This window comes from Schistocerca piceifrons, chromosome X (assembly GCF_021461385.2).
Source record: "Schistocerca piceifrons isolate TAMUIC-IGC-003096 chromosome X, iqSchPice1.1, whole genome shotgun sequence".
In the NCBI taxonomy this organism is placed as follows: domain Eukaryota; kingdom Metazoa; phylum Arthropoda; class Insecta; order Orthoptera; family Acrididae; genus Schistocerca; species Schistocerca piceifrons.
The window spans coordinates 212,783,171-212,804,635 of record NC_060149.1 but is presented as its reverse complement, the minus strand read 5'-3'; the positions used below and the strand labels follow the sequence as shown (position 1 = coordinate 212,804,635).

Below are 21,465 nucleotides of genomic sequence, written 5' to 3'. Positions count from 1 at the left end.
CAATGATATACCTGACTACAATACCAGAAGGAAAAATGATGTTCATTACTTCACAATAAGGTTGCCTTTGGTGCAGAAAGGAGTGTACAATGCAACAACTAAAATTTTTGATAGCTTACCCAATGATATAAAATGTGTGACAGACAGCAAAGTAAAAACTGGGAACAAACTAAAAAGTATCTCTTTGACAAATCCTTCTGTTCTGTAGAAAAAATTCTTTTATTGTAGTGAATAAAAGATGGTGGGTAAGAGTTATTCACTCACATCTGTACATTTAATAATAATAATAATAATAATAATAATAATAAATTACCCGAAAGTTCCTAAATGCAATGTAACATATACCGTACAGTTAAAAGGAAGTCACGCTTCATCAAGGTCCGACTCACTTTCCATTTTTAACCAGACATAATGTCTGAGAAAGGAGAGAAATAATAATAATAATAATAATAATAATAATGGCAAGACCAACATAGTTACACACGTTAAGTACTTAGGTGAAGTGCTGGAACTGACAGGAAAGGAGAAAACTGCCCAGAACACTATGTTATTGAAAATGAAGAGAGCCTTATACAAAACACAAGGAATTTACAACAAGAAATGTCTGTCCACCTGCACCAAAATTCATCACTACAACACTGTAATCAAACCTTGAGGCGCTATACAGTAGTGAGACACTGATGTTACACACAAAGGCTGACCTTGAGAACATTTTCACACAGGAAAGAGAAATCATTAGGAAAATTATTGGGCCAAAACTCATGGACGATGGATATAGGCTTCACTCCAGGGATACCACAGAGTAGTTCTCCAGCATCGCAGCGGACATTAGAAAGAGGCGACTAAAATTTTATGGACACATAAGCAGACTCCGACAGACCAGACTCACCAACAGAATCGTCAGGTACATCCAGAGACTCAAGACCACTACACCCTGGATGACACAAGTCAGAATTAATCTGGAAAAAGCCCAGATAGATTCAGAGACGTCATGGACAAAGGTGTCTATAGACACAAGATGTAAAAGTGGGAAGTGATGTCAGAGAAAACAGCACCTAAAGCCCAAAGGCCAAAGTGGATGGAAGAAAGGAAGAGAGCCTTTAGTGAACAAATGGAGTACTGGAAGAACAGGAAGAACAAGTAGTCATGAATGTTTTGCGTGGTCTGGTAAAAGGCCTGTAACGTGTATAGTAATAATAAATAATAATAATAATAATAATAATAATAATAATAATAATAATAATAATAATAATAATAATAATAATAAACAAAAGTAAACTTATAAATTTTCCATATGTAGCCGTATATACAAATTCATTTGCAATGTGAATGTAAAATGACTTGTTTCACATCATTACAATGTATCGTGGAAATGATGCACGGAACATGAAACTGAGTAAGTAACTGACATTAAAGGCTGTTCTGTTAAGACTCTGCACTTCTAATTAGGTAGAGCAGGGCTCACATTGCCATCCTTCTCTCATGATTTAGATTACCACTGACTTGATACGTATTGACAAACAAATATGCGAGCAGCTCTCTTTTGTTTGACAGCTACTGCCCAAATAAATATGTCCTCACAGCTAGTCACTATCACCAAATGTTTCCAAAGTCTTGTCATGGGTCGACAGTTGACAGTTCAAGTACTGTGACATGATGCATGCTTTAAAAATTACTTCGATTGCTGTATAAATTGCATGTTCTGCTGACAATTTTACTTGTTGGGAGCATCAAGAAGCTTAGTTGATTCCAAAAGAGGGGAAGGAAGAGTTATTTTGGAGGTATACTTAAAAGTATTCTGACTTGCAGGAGCATTTATTCTTCATGAAATCTCTGTCACACAACAAAAATGATTTCAAATAAATTTTAGCATCTGTGATAACAATTTAAACATGTTTTTGGTAATACCTAATGAACAGTCCATAAAACACTGAAGTGACTGATATCCCTTGGCACAGAAATTTCAACACAATGCTGCCAAAGATTAGATAGGAAATTAATAAGCTACATATATTCAAAATTGTGCAGATCATTAGGCTTTTTTTCTTCAGACTGCAAGTTTGCAATTCACTTAGTCATAGAATTCTATAATTTGTGTGCATTTTTTCTATTTTGTACATACTTATTGATGTTTAAAGTTGCACATAGCTAGATGACAACAAAATTGAATGTTTGTGGTATAGTTGTAAAGCATGGTGGAAAGGGTAACTTGAAATAGGTCAAATAAAATATTTTTATGATCATAACAACAGGTCAGCATGGATTGGAAAACAGGATAAACTGGTCACAAATGGAATCTCTGTTAAAAAAAAAACAACAGTGAGAAATATACTGGATTTAATAAATACCAAAGTCAAAGATCCATTGGTGGTCATTGTGAAGAATTGCTGCCAACACATATGGGGTAGTGGCTACATTGAAAACTCGTTAAAAGTTCAGATCTTCACTACTCTACATTCGTGGATGAGAGAGAGAAACTGGTTTGGTCGCAAATGTAGAGTGTATGATGTGATGCTAGTTAGTTCAGAATACTTTTTATCTTTGAGTGACATGAGTTTTTCTAGCATGCTACCATATCTTTCATTAATGTAGACAAAAATGGAATTTACGTGATGGCTTTAATGTGAAATGTTACTATAGTTAAGGGTATGGCTGCTCGTAGTAAAGTTTAGTTTCACAGTTCTCTTCCACATGGTAGTGCTGCATTTCTTCTAAACAACTTAACAATGAAAATGTATTTTTTTTAAATTAACTTTAAATCGAATACCCTGCCTATACAACAGATATAGCACACCCATGATCACCTTGGACAGAACCGCAAATATTGTCCCTTGGCTGTATTTGCATTTCTCTTAGCTTTTGGCAAGTTTGGATGTAGTTAATAGATTTTTTTTCAGTGTTGTGGGAAGGGGTCAAAATAGTAGATAGCAAAACTGAGAACAGAGCTTTCAGCCAGACACTGGTGATTTTGACTTTTTGGATTTTTATGTCCTCTACAAATGGACTATGTTATTATTTTGTTTAATATATAGCAACAAAGTAATATATTATGTCCATATTGATCATTTTTACTAATTGACTGCCTTTTTCGCCAGTCCTGAGATTTTGTGACTTTACTATGACAGGAAATCTAGGATGAGAGAGATGTACACAAGTTAATAGCTAGCCAATACTTTCCTTCAGTGATGCTCTGATTTGTCTCTTATCTTCACAGTAGGTGAGTCCCTCTGATCCTGGGCACTGAGTGACCTGCCCTCCCATCCAAAAGCTGTAGGTATACCTCTTTTCTTCCATGGAAGGAATTAATAGCTTTAATTCTTTAGTGATAGTGAGCAGCACTAAAAATTTCACCTCCTGAAGATAAAGAATTGTCCTTTGTGCAAAGGCTTTCATCATAGCTTACACTCTCTCTCTCTCTCTCTCCCTCTCCCTCTCCCTCTCCCTCTCTTCCCAAGAACTTTTAACTTTTAACTTGTGAACTTGTCTTACTTCCCTAGTTCATTCCCCAGTGAAACCTACTGTACAACTGCAGAGATAACCAGCATCCTCCATCTCAAAACTGATGCTGACGTGATCATCCTCCATGCAAAAACACCACTATCATGATTATGAAGTGCAGTGATTATGTAGTGCCAGTGTGTGTCTGCAAGTTATCTGACATATCTACCCACGTGGTCTACTGAAGCGATCCCATCCCAAAAGTCCAGCAGGACCTCCAGTCCTATCTCAAGTTTGTAGCCCTGCTGACAGGATATTAAACCATAATCTTCCTTTGAAATGCCCGTGGTCCTCTGCCAGTTGTACCTTACCTCCCCCAGTACTACACGTGGTTGACTAGAAGAGCACATTGTCTTTCTGGGAATCAAGACAAACTGTGTCCTCATCCACAGTTTCTGTATCTTGAAGGCCCCACCTAGACACACACATGCAGAACTGCCATGTCCATTCTTGTAGTAATCCAGTCAAATGGTACTCAGAAAAACCAAATAGCGGAATGCTGTTTATGAAGTTTTCTGACAAGCTGTCTATATCATTTTGAGAGTGCTGAATGTGAAATTTTGAAGTCCCACCAAAATTGTTTACCCGGAAACGAGTCAAAAATGGGAAAACACAAAAATAATACTTTTGTGCTTTTTGTTTATAACTGTAGGACATAGCAACTTTGAACTAAGAAATGCATAGATTTGTCTACTAGTTAAAATTCAAAATAACATGGCAGTTTTAGGTAGCAGGAGTTTGTAACTGTGGTTGCAACAAATACCAGTAGAGGTCGGGCCTGAACTACCTTGTTTATGACACTGCCAACATCAGTAAGCAATTGCGCATTAGCTGTTACTGAGTCCTTTTCTTTGTGTGTTGCTAGTTGTGTTCTTTTCTTGTTTTGAAATGGGTGAGAAACCTAATACTGGCCCATCACTGAGTTTATGACCATTAAAAAACCCGAAGGGATCAGCAATCCCTATGACTGTGAGTCAAGTTCTGCTTTCCCAGGAGCAGAATGCCGGTGTAGGTTGGCTACCCTGTGAGAGGACTTATTTCCCTACAATGCTCCTGTCCACTCTGGAAGTCAGAATTCTAGTTTGTTTATGCTAGCAGCCAGTTCGCCATTTTATAGTGTCCACACACTGCACTGCAGCGGGACCAGAAAACAAAACCCGTTGCAATATTTTGACCACATTGAAAGTGCAAATAATTATTTTTGGTTCTACTTCAATGCTAAGTACCTTGTTGTTTTTTTATATGTGATATTGTCAGGCTATGCTAAGAATGCCTGTGAAATGTTAAAATTGATAATCTGCTGATTTTTCTAATCATCAAATTGGGTGGGGAAAAGAAATTAATCTCGAGAAACATCTTAATACAGAAGTTCAAAAATTGTGCGACTTCTCCACAGAAACAATCTTTTGTTGAAAGCTTAAATAGAGCCAAAAGAAGAAAATGAGCAAAGACAGTTTTAGAAGAAAAAAAGGGCCAACATTCAAATCAAAAATCTCCCAAATCACCACCTTCTTTTTACTGTAAGTTTCAAAGCACAAAGGCTTCATTTTCAGGTACATAGTGCGACACTCTTTTAGATTTGTACGACTGATCAATTAGAAACAAAATAAAAATTTAGGTGTGAATTTGGTCAAAAATAGATGCTACATTTTCAGGTCCCTAACAATTTGATAGGTGAAACAGCAATACATTGGATCTAAACAAAATGTTATAAATGGCTGACCTCTTTGTGTAGTTCTAATCGTAAGTTCACACTCTGCAGCCTAGACTTACAACTGTGGCATATGGAAAAGGTAAGAGGGTGGTGTCAAAGATTTTATGTTCTAAAAAAGCAGTAGGTCAAAACATGACAGTCGACTATTACTAGCTCAGGAATTTGCTGATGAAATGATGACAGTTTTTGTGTCAGTCTCTCATAATGAAGCACAAAATATTTCAGTGTTGCAATATTGTGTCAGGTTGATTTCAAAACCCAGCATGACAAGAATACCATGTACATTATTTTTGTTTATTTGATTTAAGCAGGAAGACAAAAAAATGGCCATTGCCCACTGTTGCTGCACCAAAACTTAGTTTATTGTGTGGATTTGTTCCCTGTGACTCTATTAAGCCAACCGCTACCCTTAAGAAGCGGTAGGAGACCCTTTACTAGTTCCGTCTTAGACATTATTTCTTCAGGCTCAACCACCCCAAACACTTTGTCTCTCTTGTCCTCCATAGCTTCCCGTTGGAAGATTACATATGGTGTGGTTTCATCTTCCTCACCACAGTCTGCATTTAAGGGCTTCTCCCTCTATATCCACTGTGTGTGAGTCTTTCTTGAAGTTCTCATAGCCAGTCATGGGACCTACTGTGAGCTTGTTTCAAGTTCAGGATTACATAACTTCTCAGAATGAGATTTTCACTCTGCAGCGGAGTGTGCACTGATATGAAACTTCGTGGCAGATTAAAACTGTGCGCTGGTCTGAGACTCGAACTCGGGACCTTTGCCTTTCACGGGCAAGTGCTCTACCAACTTGCCCGTGAAAGGCAAAGGTCCCGAGTTTGAGTCTCGGTCCGGCACACAGTTTTAATCTGCCATGAAGTTTTACATAACTTCTCTTGGAACATGGCTTTTGTCGTCATTATCTTGCCATGTTTTTGTTTTTGAACCATAGTCCAGTATTGAATGTGCTCCCTCCTGATCCAGCTACACAGTTTTGATTTTACCATTGTCTTATTGATGTTTAGGACAGGTTCCAGTCCAATAAATGGCGTTGTCACACCTGTCCTGGCCAGTCTATCAGCTTGTTCATTACCACTAATTTCTGAGCGACCAGGGACCCACAACAGGTTTACTCTGTTGCTTTCCCTAGTCTCCCAAGTGCTGTATGATGATTTGCCATGGATCTTTGACCTTGTTGCAGGGGCTGGTAGAGATTTCAGAGCTGCTCGGCTGTATGAATAAATGTGCTACAATCCTTTTAGCATCTACGCAAATTCTCCTCTGCCCCCACTCTAATAGTGGATATTTGTTTCTGGAAATATCTACTAGTTCTTGTGAGAGTACTTTTTGCCTTGCAGCATATATTATTTATATGAGGAGTCCATGATAGTTTAACATTCAGAGTTATCCCTAGATACTTCACTAACCCACTCTCCTGGCAGTGTTCCATCGAGGAGCTTGAAATTCCAGTATGTGTACTGGATTTTGTTCCTTGTAAATGGTATTACAACAGTTTTCTTGGGACTCATCCTTAGATCCTCTTTTCTGTACCAGTTTTCCACAATTTCTAGTGCACATTGTGCTATTTTTCTAACAGTACTAGCAAATATGCTAAGTATTACTATGACTAAATTGTCTGCATATCCTTGGCAAAAGTAGCCTCTAGTGTTTAACTGTTCGATGAGTTCATTCACCACTAGGTTCCACAGTAGTGGGGATAAGAGCCCCTCCTTGTGGACACCCCACTGGTGGTGTTGATTGTCATTTTCTCATTCGTTATGATGGCTTCTACATGTCTCATACTTAGCCAAAATCAAACAATGGAAACTCCAGGTTGGACTGTTGACAATATAAGGAAAAGGATAGATTGCTACTCCCCCCCCCCCTCCCGCCCCCCCCCTCCCCACACACACATACGCCATCTCCGGTAGCTTATACCTGAATGCAACTGACATGCTGAATGCAAGCAGCAGTGTGGAGGGGATGAGGAAGGGTAAGTGATAGTGGGTACAGGTGGGAGTAGAGAAGAGCACTGTCTGGCAAAGTGTGCAGGAACTTCATTGAGGCATGAAGACTGCTAGGCGCAGTGATGGGAGGTGTGGGTCAGGGAAGGGGGATGGGGGGAGATGGACAAGAGAAGGGAAGCGGAAAGACAGGCAGGTGTATTGGACCAGGGTGACACACAATGAGGGTGAGGGGACATGAATATGGAGGTGGTGGTAGGACAGAGGAGCAGAAACTGTTGAGTGGAGGTTGCGGGGACAGTAGGTTACTGTAGGTTGAGATCGGGATAGTTTTGGGAACAGAGAATGTATTGTAAGTATAATTCTCGTATGTGCAGTTTAGAAAAGCTGTTGGTGGAGGGGTGGGTCCAGAGTGTCCAGATTGTGAAGCAGTCATTGAATTCAACCACATTATGTTCAGCTGCATGTTGTGCCACAGGGTGATCTACTTTGCTTTTAGCCTCAGTTTGGAGTGCCATTCATTCTGATGGACAGCTGGTTGGTAGTCATACCAATCTAAAAATTTGTGCAGTGATTGAAGCGGAGTTGGTATATGACATGGCTGCTTCTGCAAGTGGCCCAGCCTTTGTTGGGGTAGGTTAAGCTGTGATAGGACTGGAATAGCAAGTGCTGGGTGGGTGGACTGTGCAGGTCTTGCACCTGAGTCTTCCACAGGGATATGATCCTTGCGGCAAGGGGTTGGAATTGGGAGTGGCATAAATATGTGCTAGGAAGTTGTGAGGGTTGGGTGGGCGACAGAACACACTGTAGGAGGGATGGGAAGGCTCTTTGATAGAATTTACCTATTTCAAGGCATGGCGATAGATAATCAGAGCCCTAAAGCCCTGACGAAGGATGTGGTTTAGTTGTTACAATCTGGGGTGGTATTGGCTGATGAAGGGTGCACTTCTCTGTAGCCTGTTGTTGGGGGAGGTGGGAGGATTGGGGGTGTGTGAAGGAAATGGCACAAGAGATCTGTTAATGAACTACGTCTGCGGACTAGTGCCTGTCTGTGAAGGGTTTAGCGAGACCTTCAGCATACTGGGCAAGGGAGTTCATCACTGAAAGAATAGAATAAAAGAAATTTCATTTTTAATGTAAATGAATGTTCTGGGGTTCTTTAGATTTCTAGCATAAATCAGCTTAACTCCGGTTCCTCCGAGGCCTGAAATGTCCCCTTTAAGTAGTTAGTGTTCCTGTATGAGGGCTGTGTCCACATTCTGTCTTCCCAGAAGACGATTCAAGATGGCATTCACCCCTATGCTGTTCTGTAGGTTCGTCTGCAACACTTACAGCCTCCAACTTGCCATCATGCTTCCTTCTAATGTCTTTGATTATCCTGGTTGCAACCTGTAAGAACACAGGGTAAACTTTCAGGTCCTGTCGTCATGTTGCTGGCAAGGATTTTTCACCGGCTTCCACCACAACGGTTTGGCTGTCCAATACAACCTTTCAGTTGATTACCCTCCAATCCTCTGTTCAGATCTTCTGGTTCTGCATCCTTATTTTTTGGGAGGTTGACGGTTCAATCCCGCGTCCGGTTATCCTGATTTAGGTTTTCCATGATTTTCCTAAATCGCTCCAGGCAAATGCCGGGATGGTTCCTTTGAAAGGGCACGGCCGACTTCCTTCCCTAATATGATGAGACCGATGACCTCGCTGTTTGGTCTCTTCCCCCAAACAACCCAACCCAACCCCCTTATTTTTTAGAGGAGTATCCTTAAGAAGTTTTGGTACCCAAATTGATACCTTTGCGGTCTTGGCAAGCTCAGCTGCTGTCTTGACCACCAGCTTTTCTCTGTCCCACGGAGGTATTTTGGGTACCATTCCCTTAAGGCACTCCACAGCTCCCATCACCTCACAGGCAAAAATAAGAGCACCTTTGTCCAGAAAGACCTTCCAAATCTTTTCAAAGAGGGCTATTTGAACAAACTCCATCTACTGCAATGTGATGTTGACCAGTGGATGTCCTTGTTGGATAACTGCCATCATTAAAACCAAGACTGCAGTACTGTAGGTCTGCTTCCCTATTTCCTGCCTTGGTTTTTTATGGATCCATTTATCTTGAGAAGTGGGAGTATTACACTCCGCCATTATCCTCCTGTTTCCTGTCTTAGAGGTAGAAGGGATCTGATTACCCCCTATGCTCTGAGAGTTTCTTCTTTTTCTTTTTTTTCTTTTTTTTTGGGGGGGGGGGGGAGGTGGTCTTTGTTCGAGACCATGTAGTCCCCTCCATTTATCTTTCTGGGTTGGGTATCTGGGGAATTGGGGAAGGACTATGGGCATGGATAGAGGAGAGATAGGGCGCTGTGGGACACTCTTCGTATGGCTCATCTACTGAGGCCTGCGTGGCATGGGAGACCATGCCAGTAGCTTTGCTGCCACCAGCATAGCCTTCATCTTCTTGCAAACATGCAGGCCTCTCCACTCGCACAGACTGTGCTTCTATAAGGTGGTGTCTTGCAGAGAGACATTTGGGGAATAATTAATGCCTATATACTTCTCTGTGCATCTCTCCTTTTAATCATGGTGTACATTGTGTCCACGTTTTTTGTGACAGCAAATTTAAAAGTAGTTTTTTGATGATATGATGTGTGACACCATTCATGTGAAATATTGGCTGGAGTTCATTGAGCTTTGCTGTAGTACTCTTGCACCAACCAAATGAACCTTTCATGTTCGAAAATGACCCCTTTTTTTTATATATATATATTCAGTTATTTCAACTTGATAAGTAGCACGCACAGTTGTGAGCAACACCCAAGTATGAGCTGCTGTGTGTCTTTTATAAGCTACTTCTCTCTTGGGAAGGGTGCCCCCATAACCCACCTATGTAACACCATACCCATGGTTGCTTTCAGCACTGTAATATTAATATACTAATCCTTCCTCACATATGAGTTCTATTGGTGGTGTTTTTGAGTGATCTCAGTGTTTGTTGGTTATGATTTGTTGTTGATGTTGTACTTAAAAGATATTGGCAGTTTTTTTTATGTATTTATAGTGTAGTACTGCCACTAAGTCTGGAAACATTTCTAAATTTCAGAACAGTTTTTGCAAGAGATCACTTCCACAAATGACAGCACCACCAACCACGACCAACTCTTAAATAGCACACAGACAATATTTGCTTATTTGAATAATTTATTGCAATTATTTCTACTTTGAAGCATAGTTATGGGATCTGTTTAAAAAGTGCCAAAGTTTTTCGGAAGAATTTCGTATATACATTATAACTATTATGAAATGGACAGGAGGTGAATAGCTTCTGCTGTTTCTTATGTTGATTAATAGAAGCAGTATTTCTGAATATGTTGGACTTTGAGGATTCCATTTGTATGTGCAATTTTTTGATGAGCTAATTTTGTCAGATGTTACATGCAGTGGTCTTGATATGCCTTCTGCCTGGAATCAAACCACACTTTGTTTTTTACAGTGCTCCACTATCATCTATGCCAGAGTTCAACTCGCAATACCTGTTACAACCTTTGATGCATATTTATTTCCCAGTGCCAAGCTGGTATTCCATGAAGTGAATGTCCTCATGGCATTTTTAACCTAGCAAATGAGATTCAGTGGAATATTAGCAGATAGAGTAAGATTGTAAGCAGTGCTAGGTTTTATGATACTCTAATTTAATGGATTCCTTTATTAATGTCCTATAGATTTGGAGTTTACAGCACAATACTGATCTTGGTGCATCTCATGCCATGATTAAATTCCAGGCAGTGCTCTCTGACAACTGATTCTCCCCCCCCCCCCCCCCCCCCCCCCACTTTCTTTTTGGTTGCCTCCATTGGGTGTGTTGCTGATATTTTGTTTTTCCCTGCTGAACTAAGCTATTTTAAAAGGTAGAGAATTTGAGTATTAGGGAAGCAGAATGTAACTGAATTTAATCCTGTCTACATTAAAGAAAACAGTTAATAACACATGAAGAAGGTGGCACACTGTATTGAGCCCAGTTCTGTTTTTACTGTAGGCAAATGACCTAAACTTAAAAATACATCAATTTTCAGATGACATCAGTGTCTTATTAAGACAGAATACCATAGAAATACTTGAAAAGTTCATTAACAGGGTGTATGTATACAAGCTGGGACAACCAGGAAATCTGGGATAAATGTGGGAATTATTTTCATCGAGGAAACACGCAGGAATTCATCATTATTTTAGTTTCCAATTAAATTTTTGTAATTTTGACTGATAAGAACTGATACTCAAATGAAGAATTTCACTTTAGCCACTACTGCAGAGTAATATTGCAGCAATAAAATATAAATGAGAGAACACCACCAAAATAAAACTTAAGTTGCAGAGAAAATGTGGCATTTACAACAACAAAACATAGTGCACGCACAAGTGTCTGTAGACCCAAAGATGTGTTAAAGTGTTGAGGACGAAAACTGTGCAATACTTGGTAACAACAAACTGCTTTCAACGAGCATGACGTCACAACTGTGTACGTTTCTAACAAGTCACGGAAAAATATTATAATTGTAATTTGAGAATTTTCTTTTATGCAAAACGAATTATGTAACGTGTGAGAGTGAGTGATGAATGTCTTAAATCACGGAGTGTTTGACTCTCATTTGTAGCTTTATACTTTGAGGATCAACCATTAGAAAAATTACAGGCCCAGAAGACCAACCTTTTAAGCCATTACTTAAAATTTTACTGGCACATTTGTTTTGACGTAGCTTAAAGGGTAACACATGCTAAAAATACCATGCAATAACAAAGGGAAAAAAGTATAATTATCCTCAAAAAAAAAAAAAAAAAAAAAGGGTGACGTGAGTTTTGAGCAATTTTACACATAATTTGGTTTTCTGTGGACAAGTTGAAGTGCTTAACAGAACATGTAATTCAGCCAGGTAACATACAAAATATTTGGTGCATAGCAGTGAAATTTATAATAATGCTTGTCAATAATTTTCAGCTGCTGCAATTTAAGCTGTGCTCGTAGGATCCTGCCTAACCACACCTTCGAAGAAAAAAAAAAGCAGCAAAATATTTTTGATTTGTGTTACATTTAAAGGCTTAGCTTTTCTTGTAGCTATACTGTATGTATATTAATTTAAACCATTAGCTTTTCCTATTTGTGTGTTCGCACTACTTAACAGCGATGTTGCTTGGCTGACTACATTACATGTCCTTTGCTCTGAATATCTGCTATCATTGCCTGGTGAGATCACATGACATGAGCTATGATAGCTGACAAAAGCACTTTGCAGTCTCGATTTTAGTGTGTCGGAAGCTACCATGCTGTATTTGGAGAAACTCGTACTTTTGCTTTCATAATAAGAAAATATACAGTGTACATGTTCCCGCACATGAAAGATCTTTCCAAAATATGTTTTTTCATAAAGTGCTGGGAACTTCTGCAGCGGTGTATAAAACCTTTACCATTCAAAGGACTGAAAGTTTTACAGCTCCAAGGGAAAGTATATTGTCACTTAACATGGAAAAAATATACTTTCACCTGGAAAAGAGTGTACTTTTAACTTGGAGATCTGTAAAAAAACTCAGGAATATTTTTCTTGTATGTGTATACACCCTGATTAAGGCTTTAACAGAGGATGTGGTAGAGTACTTTGATGCAAACAACTTAAAATTTTAAGTCTTGAAAAAACTGTTTCAATAATATATTTACCACATAGATTAGGACACCGAATAATCCTCATTAAAGTAAATGCGCAAACAATTGCCAAAACAGTGCATGCAAAAAATTTAGATGTTTTTATGTAACAGAACCTGAAATGGATACACTGACAGACTATATTAATAGAAAATTGAACACAACATGTATCATAAACTCAATACTAAGAAATTGTCTGTTGTGTAACCATATCAGGGCCAGATATGTTGCATATATTAACTCAACATTGAAATGTTGAATAATATTTTGGGGCACTCAGGAGCAACTTAGAAATTGTTCAGGCAACAGAAATATATCATTATATTAATGAAGGAGCGGACAAAACTTAACATTCAGGTTACTATGCTGAATGGCACAAAAATGCAACACTGCAATTTATTAAAATTTTTATTTTAAATTCCAGTCATTTTTATGATTACTAGTCTACATACAGTAACCCGATGTGTTGCTTTGCATTGCATTGTGTGCTGTGTTTGTAACACCAAGTGAGGTGGCACAGTGGTTATCACACAGGACTTGCTTTTGGGAGGACGATGGCTCAAACCTGCGTCCGGCCGTCGTGATTTAAGTTTTTTTGTGATTTCTCTAATCGCTTCAGGCAAATGTATGATGGTTCCTTTGAAAGGGCACAGCCATCTTCCTTCCACAACCATCCCTAATCCAATGGGACGGATGACCTTGATGTTTGGTCCTCTCCCCCAAACCAACCAACCTTCTGTCTCTCTGCTGCTCAGTGTTGCTAGTTGCGAGTGCATGTCTTTTTTCATTCCACTGTCTTCCTGTAAAATTTACACGTGCACAACGGACTGTAGGTAACATGTAGTATTTCCTTGTGAAGGGGTGTTTGTAGTTCATGAATTGTACCATAAATGGTCAGGTGAAATTGTGACTGATGCAAGAAGTATTTTTTAACTGAAATACATTAAGTGGAGACGAAAGTAAACCTCGTCATGGATTGATATATAACGAGAAAGATACAGATATTTTTGTGATTTTTTGAATTGAACATAATCTTTGGATTCACTTGTACATAAACAATTGGAAAGTAAGTCATGCTTAACAACTGAGTTTGCTTTAAATTGGGGTTTTCTTCATTTTGTACTGTTAGACTTGCTTAGAGGAGCTGCTGTGTACCAGTGATGTGTCTTTTGACACATGGGCTACTATTTCTTATATATTTTATGCAGGTAGTAGTATACCATTAGAAGCTTCACTAGTTCTACTTTCTTTACTATATGGAATATGAAATAAGTGATTTTTCATTGATATTTATTAAACTGCTTGCATACTTTTAAATTTTTTGTAAGAATAGTCTGTGATAATGCTACTGTCTTGCTGCAGTTTTGAGCACAAGAAGATAGAACTTTTATTTACTCACAGATCTGATTTAAATAATTTTGTTGGCATTTTAAATTTATTTAAGTAATTTGAGGCTGATGCAGTGCAGAACATAGACGTAGATAGCATATGTATGCAATGTAGAATCATAGCCATGGCCAACTCTGCAGTTACAGTAACATACATAATTCTTGATACATTGCTTTAATGAATGAACTGTTACTTTCATTGAAATTTGTGTGATATTATTTTAGGAATATGTGAGTTGAATATTAGCATTTTGCACACGCAACATTTTTTCTTTTGTTTGTTTCTTTGTTTCAGCTTGTCGACTGCCACCACGTGATCGCTTTTATCAATTTTGTTATATAAATGCCGGAAAAATTTGTGGTGCCAGCCTTCCTTTCAGTTTTCAAAAAGAAGTTAATGTTAATGCAGAAGATCAGCATACAGCATTGTACTTGAGGAATAATTCTTCAGTTGGTGCATCAGCACAAATAAGTATTGTATCCACTGGAGGGGATTGTCAAGTCACAGTATCAGCTGACTATTCGCAAAACTTGACTCTGTCTTCTAATGAAGGCAGAAATAATGTCATCCATCTTGTCCCAAAAAATTCAACTGAATATCCTCAGAATCTTTCTCTGAATTCTAATGAAGGCAGAAATAATGCCACCCATCTTAGAACTCAGAGAACAGCGGAATATCCACAAAATCTCACTGTGGCTTCTAATGAAGGCAGAACCAATATCGCCCATCTTGGACATACAAGTGATGAACATTTACAAACAAATACAGCAGAACCTGAAGTAACAAGTAGCGAACAGACTGCTCCACTCTCACTGAATAAGAAGCAGAAAAATACGAGTGGTGTATCTTTGAAAAGTATGTATAAAGATTATAATACTCCAGCAGTTGCTTCCACATCTCAAGGGGCGGACAGTGCAGAAATAGCAGTACCATCTTTTGGCTACATTTCTAGTGGCAGTAATGACTCGGTACTAATTGTCATTTCATTTATTTTCCCTAGAAACTTATGGAGATGTTAATTTTTATTTTTGCTTTGATACTTTTGTTTGTTACAATTTGTGTTGTATATAGGAAATGAATAGTACTGTACCACCAAATCCTGTGTTTAACTTGTTCATGAGGTGGGAAATGAGAGAACTTCTATATAATAACCATTCATGAAATTTTTAACAAAATGTAGGAATGATTGAGGCAGGATGTCTAGACTCAGGATTGTTGATCTTGAATATAGTGCAGAGTGTAATTCATCATTTAATTTGAATAATTTTGTATAATTTTTTTGTTTTTGTTTTCAGGGCAATGCTCAAAATATCGCACAATCAGCAAACATAAATAATAATGGTAGGGGACGATTTATCTCACTGGAAAATGAGAAACGGATGTTAGTGTCAACAATGAATACAGTCAGTGAGGTAAAACTAACAACATAAAGTGATACTCCTTAGTTCTTTCATTCATTAGGGATGTAATAGATCTGTGTGTTTTTGTTATGTTTGCTTTCCCTTGGTCTGTTTCCTTTGTACTTTAGACCTTTATCTTGTATATTGAAAATAAACTGATTATTTTATTCTGAGTTGGAAGTGAACAATGCTGTCCCTTTGTGGTATGTGTATACATGTGTTAACTGTATTTATGTGGTGAGAACATCATGGTAAGAAATGATTTAAAGACAATTGGGGATGATAAGTAAAAGATTGTGAAAAGAACAGAGTATTGTTTAGCTCCTTGATAAAGATGAGTCGTGTACGGGCACATAAAAAAAGAGCAGCTATTTTTGTGTACTTCAGAACTAAATTTAATTGTGGAGTCTTTCAAGAGATAGCACATGTACATCATAATCAATGTTCATAACTTTAATATTGAATTGGGTGGGTGAAGCTGTAATTTAGAATGGGAAAAGTGGGATTTCTGGAGTTAAGGAGAAGAGAGGATAGAGATATGGGGGTCTAGACAAGTGAAGCAAAAGATGATACAGTGTGATGACAAAATTAAATCAGAGTAAAGAAATGTGTCTGTAGCAGGGGAAGAGCAGAATTGGGGAATGAAAAATAAATGGAAAAGTGAAAGATTAAAAATAGAAAATAACAGAAAACAAAAATGCCTAGAAAACAGTAAAGTTTTTCTGAATACACTTTAATAGCCAAAAGACTGAGGACAATTTGGTCTGAAGAATCAAGTGAAGATCGTGAAGTGAGACTGCCGCAGCTCAAGAACATCAGGCTTGAATTTGCTCTTTGGAAACTCTTCTGAAAGCAAGGCATGACATAACCGGTGGAGAGTGTCATGCATTATCTTGCCCCTCAGAAACCTTCACTCACAGAGACTTGAAGTTACTTCCCTCCTACGTAACATCACAGAAATGGAATTTTTTATGGGAAGTAATGTGGGTTTTTATAGCCTGAATCCAACTTAGTTGTAACAATTTACCATTTCCCTTTAAACATGTACAGCTCCCAGATAAGAAAAATGTAGAACAACTATTGCATTGTTCACCCTTTATTACAGATATTTTGATTACTAACTGGGAAGCCCGGTGTTGCCTGGGTATTTATTTATAGCTGTGGCTGACTTCATATGAATGGAATTTATTTTTGACTTATAAAGCATCTTTGTATACAATGTTTGAATTAGTATGGTTGGGGACGTGAACGAACATGGGAGTGAGCCACATAGAGCTGGCCTTGTGAAAAGCAACTGACACTAAGGTCCACGCCCACAGCACCCAGTGTCTGATCTTGTGCTTTGTTTATTGTCATGGCATAGCATAAGCTCAGTCGAGATTGTTAGAAATAAGTGGGATTCATAGTATAAAAACTTGCTTGCGCGACCCGCTCCCCATCGAAAATTCTACTGCTGTGATGTCACATTGGAGGGAAGGTAATTTTAAGCCTCTATGAGTGATGGGTTCTAAGCACGGAGACAATGGCTGATACTTTCAATCAGAGTTACAATGTGCCTTGCTTTTGGAAGGTGTTCCAAGCTGTGATCAGGTTAGCTGTGAAAACCCCATAAAAATTTGTTTAGTAGTAACAACAACAGCAATAATAATAATAATAATAATAATAATAATAATGTCATCCAGGATTATCCAGGAGTCATATATATATATATATAATATATATATATATATATATATATATATATATATATATATATTATATATAATATATATATAATATATATATATATACAACTCCAGAAATCTGTAATGATTGATACATGTTCCTAAATGCACTGTAACATATACCGTACAGTTAAAAGGAAGCCACGCTTGATCAAGGTCCACATCACTTTCCATTTTTAACCAGACATAACGTCTGAGAAAAGAAAGAAATAATAATAATAATAATAATAGTAATAATAATAATTAATGAAGAACAAAAAGGCTGTTGCAAAGGAGCACGAGGATGTAAAGAGCAACTGATAATAGATGCAGAGGTGACATATCAAACTAAAACTAAACAAAGGTCGCTGCACTATGCATACATTGATTACCAAAAGCTTTTGATAGTGTACCCCACTCATGGTTACTACAAATATTGGAAATATACAAAGTAGATCCTAAATTGATACAGTTCCTAAACATAGTAATGAAAAATTGGAAAACCACACTTAATATCCAAACAAATTCAAATAATATCACATCACAGCCAATACAGATTAAGTGTGGAATATACCAAGGAGACTCATGAAGTCCTTTCTGGTTCTGCCTTGCTCTGAACCCACTATCCAACATGCTAAATAATACAAATTATGGATACAGTATTACTGGAACATACCCACACAAAATCACACATTTGCTATACATGGATCTAAAACTACTGGCAGCAACAAATCAACTACTCAACCAGTTACTAAAGATAACAGAAATATTCAGCAATGATATAAATATGGCTTTTGGAATAGACAAATGTAAGAAAAATAGCATAGTCAAGGGAAAACACACTAAACAAGATGATTACATATTGGATAACCACAGCAACTGCATAGAAGCGATGGAAAAAACAGATGCCTATAAATATCTAGGATACAGACAAAAAATAGGAATAGATACTACAAATATTAAAGAATAACTAAAAGAAAAATATAGACAAAGACTAACAAAAATACGGAAAACAGAATTGACAGCAAGAAACAAGACAAAAGCTATAAATACTTACGCTATCCCAATATTGACCTACTCATTTGGAGTAGTGAAATGGAGTAACACAGACCTCAAGCACTCAATACACTTACATGATCACAATGCCACAAATATAGAATACATCACATACATTCAGCAACAGAGAGGTTCACATTAAGCAGAAAGGAAGGAGGAAGGGGATTCATCGATATAAAAAACCTACATTATGGACAGGTAGACAATTTAAGAAAATTCTTTCTAGAACGAGCAGAAACTAGCAAAATACACAAAGCAATCACTCATATAAATACATCGGCTACACCACTGCAATTTCATAACCAGTCCTACAACCCATTAGATCACATAACATCAACAGATACGAAGAAAGTAAATTGGAAAAAGAAAACACTACATGGCAAGCACCCATATCATCTAACACAGCCACACATCAATCAAGATGCATCCAACACATGGCTAAGAAAAGGCAATATATACAGTGAGATGGAAGGATTCATGATTGCAATACATGATCAAACAATAAACACCAGACATTACAGCAAGCATATTATTAAAGATCCCAATACCACAACAGATAAATGCAGACTTTGCAAACAACAAATAGAAACAGTAGATCACATAACAAGCGGATGTACAATACTAGCAAATACAGAATACCCCAGAAGACATGACAATGTAGCAAAAATAATACATCAACAGCTTGCCTTACAACATAAACTTATAAAACAACACATTCCCACATACAAGTATGCACCACAAAGTGTACTGGAGAATGATGAATTCAAATTATACTGGAACAGAACCATTATAACAGATAAAACAACACCACATAACAAACCTGATATCATACTCACCAATAAAAAGAAGAAATTATCACAACTAATCGAAATATCCATACCCAATACAACAAATATACAAAAGAAAACAGGAGAAAAAATTGAAAAATACATCCAACTGGCTGAGGAAGTGAAAGACATGTGGCATCAGGATGAAGTTGACATTATACTAATAATACTATCAACTACAGGAGTCATACCACACAATATCCACCAGTACCTCAATGGAATACAGCTACATCCAAACTTACATGTACAACTACAGAAATCTGTAATTATTGATACATGTTCAATTACCCGAAAGTTCCTAAATGCAATATAACACATACCATACAGTTGAAAGGAAGTGACGCTTGATCAAGGTCCGCGTCACTTTCCATTTTTAACCAGACTTAACGTCTGAGAAAGTAAAGAAATAATAATTATAATTATTATTATTATCTTTCCTTTCTCAGACCTTAGGTCTGGTTAAAAATGGAAAGTGACGCGGATCTTGATCAAGCGTCACTTCCTTTTAACTGTACGGTATATGTTACATTGCATTTAGGAACTTTCGGGTAATTGAACATGTATTAATAATTACAGATTTCTGTAGTTGTACATATAAGTTTGGATGTAGCTGTATTGTGTTGATGTACTGGTGGATATTGTGTGGTATGACTCCTGTAGTTGATAGTATAATTGGTATAATGTCAACTTTATCCTGATGCCACATGTCCTTGACTTCCTTAGCCAGTTGGATGTATTTTTCAATTTTTTCTCCTGTTTTCTTCTGTATATATGTTGTATTGGGTATGGATATTTCGATTAGTTGTGCTGATTTCTTCTTTTTATTGGTGAGTATGATGTCAGGTTTGTTATGTGGTGGTGTTTTATCTGTTATAATGGTTCTGTTCCAGTATAATTTGTATTCATCATTCTCCAGTACATTTTGTGGTGCATACTTGTATGTGGGAACATGTTGTTTTATTAGTTTATGTTGTATGGCAAGTGGTTGATGTATTATTTTTGCTACATTGTCATGTCTTCTGGGGTATTCTGTACTTGCTAGTATTGTACATCCGCTTGTTATGTGATCTACTGTTTCTATTTGTTGTTTGCAAAGTCTGCTTTTATCTGTTGTGGTGTTGGGATCTTTAATAATATGCTTGCTGTAATGTCTGGTGTTTATTGTCTGATCCTGTATTGCAATCATGAATCCTTCCATCTCACTGTATATATTGCCTTTTGTTAGCCATGCGTTGGATGCATCTTGATTGATGTGTGGCTGTGTTAGATGATATGGGTGCTTGCCATGTAGTGTTTTCTTTTTCCAATTTACTTTCTTCGTATCTGTTGATGTTATGTGATCTAATGGGTTGTAGGACTGGTTATGAAATTGCAGTGGTGTAGCCGATGTATTTATATGAGTGATTGCTTTGTGTATTTTGCTAGTTTCTGCTCGTTCTAGAAAGAATTTTCTTAAATTGTCTACCTGTCCGTAATGTAGGTTTTTTATATCGATGAATCCCCTTCCTCCTTCCTTTCTGCTTAATGTGAACCTCTCTGTTGCTGAATGTATGTGATGTATTCTATATTTGTGGCATTGTGATCATGTAAGTGTATTGAATGCTTGAGGTCTGTGTTACTCCATTTCACTACTCCAAATGAGTAGGTCAATATTGGAATAGCGTAAGTATTTATAGCTTTTGTCTTGTTTCTTGCTGTCAATTCTGTTTTCCGTATTTTTGTTAGTCTTTGTCTATATTTTTCTTTTAGTTATTCTTTAATATTTGTAGTATCTATTCCTATTTTTTGTCTGTATCCTAGATATTTATAGGCATCTGTTTTTTCCATCGCTTCTATGCAGTCGCTGTGGTTATCCAATATGTAATCTTCCTGTTTAGTGTGTTTTCCCTTGACTATGCTATTTTTCTTACATTTGTCTGTTCCAAAAGCCATATTTATATCATTGCTGAATATTTCTGTTATCTTTAGTAATTGGTTGAGTAGTTGATTTGTTGCTGCCAGTAGTTTTAGATCATCCATGTATAGCAAATGTGTGATTTTGTGTGGGTATGTTCCAGTAATACTGTATCCATAATTTGTATTATTTAGCATGTTGGATAGTGGGTTCAGAGCAAGGCAGAACCAGAAAGGACTTCATGAGTCTCTTTGGTATATTCCACACTTAATCTGTATTGGCTGTGATGTGATATTATTTGAATTTGTTTGGATATTAAGTGTGGTTTTCCAATTTTTCATTACTATGTTTAGGA

The 21,465-nt window shown here is 37.4% G+C and overlaps 1 protein-coding gene across 3 annotated transcripts in view; it reads left to right on the top strand.

Annotated features, from left to right (window-relative positions):
* LOC124721698 overlaps positions 1-21,465 on the top strand; it is a 131,986-nt gene that overhangs the window by 44,398 nt on the left and 66,123 nt on the right. For all 3 annotated transcript variants that reach the window (XM_047246782.1, XM_047246784.1, XM_047246783.1), the window contains 2 exons: positions 14,525-15,198; positions 15,526-15,642. In XM_047246782.1, coding sequence (XP_047102738.1) covers positions 14,525-15,198; positions 15,526-15,642 — 791 coding nt within the window. The remainder of the gene's footprint in view (positions 1-14,524; positions 15,199-15,525; positions 15,643-21,465) is intronic.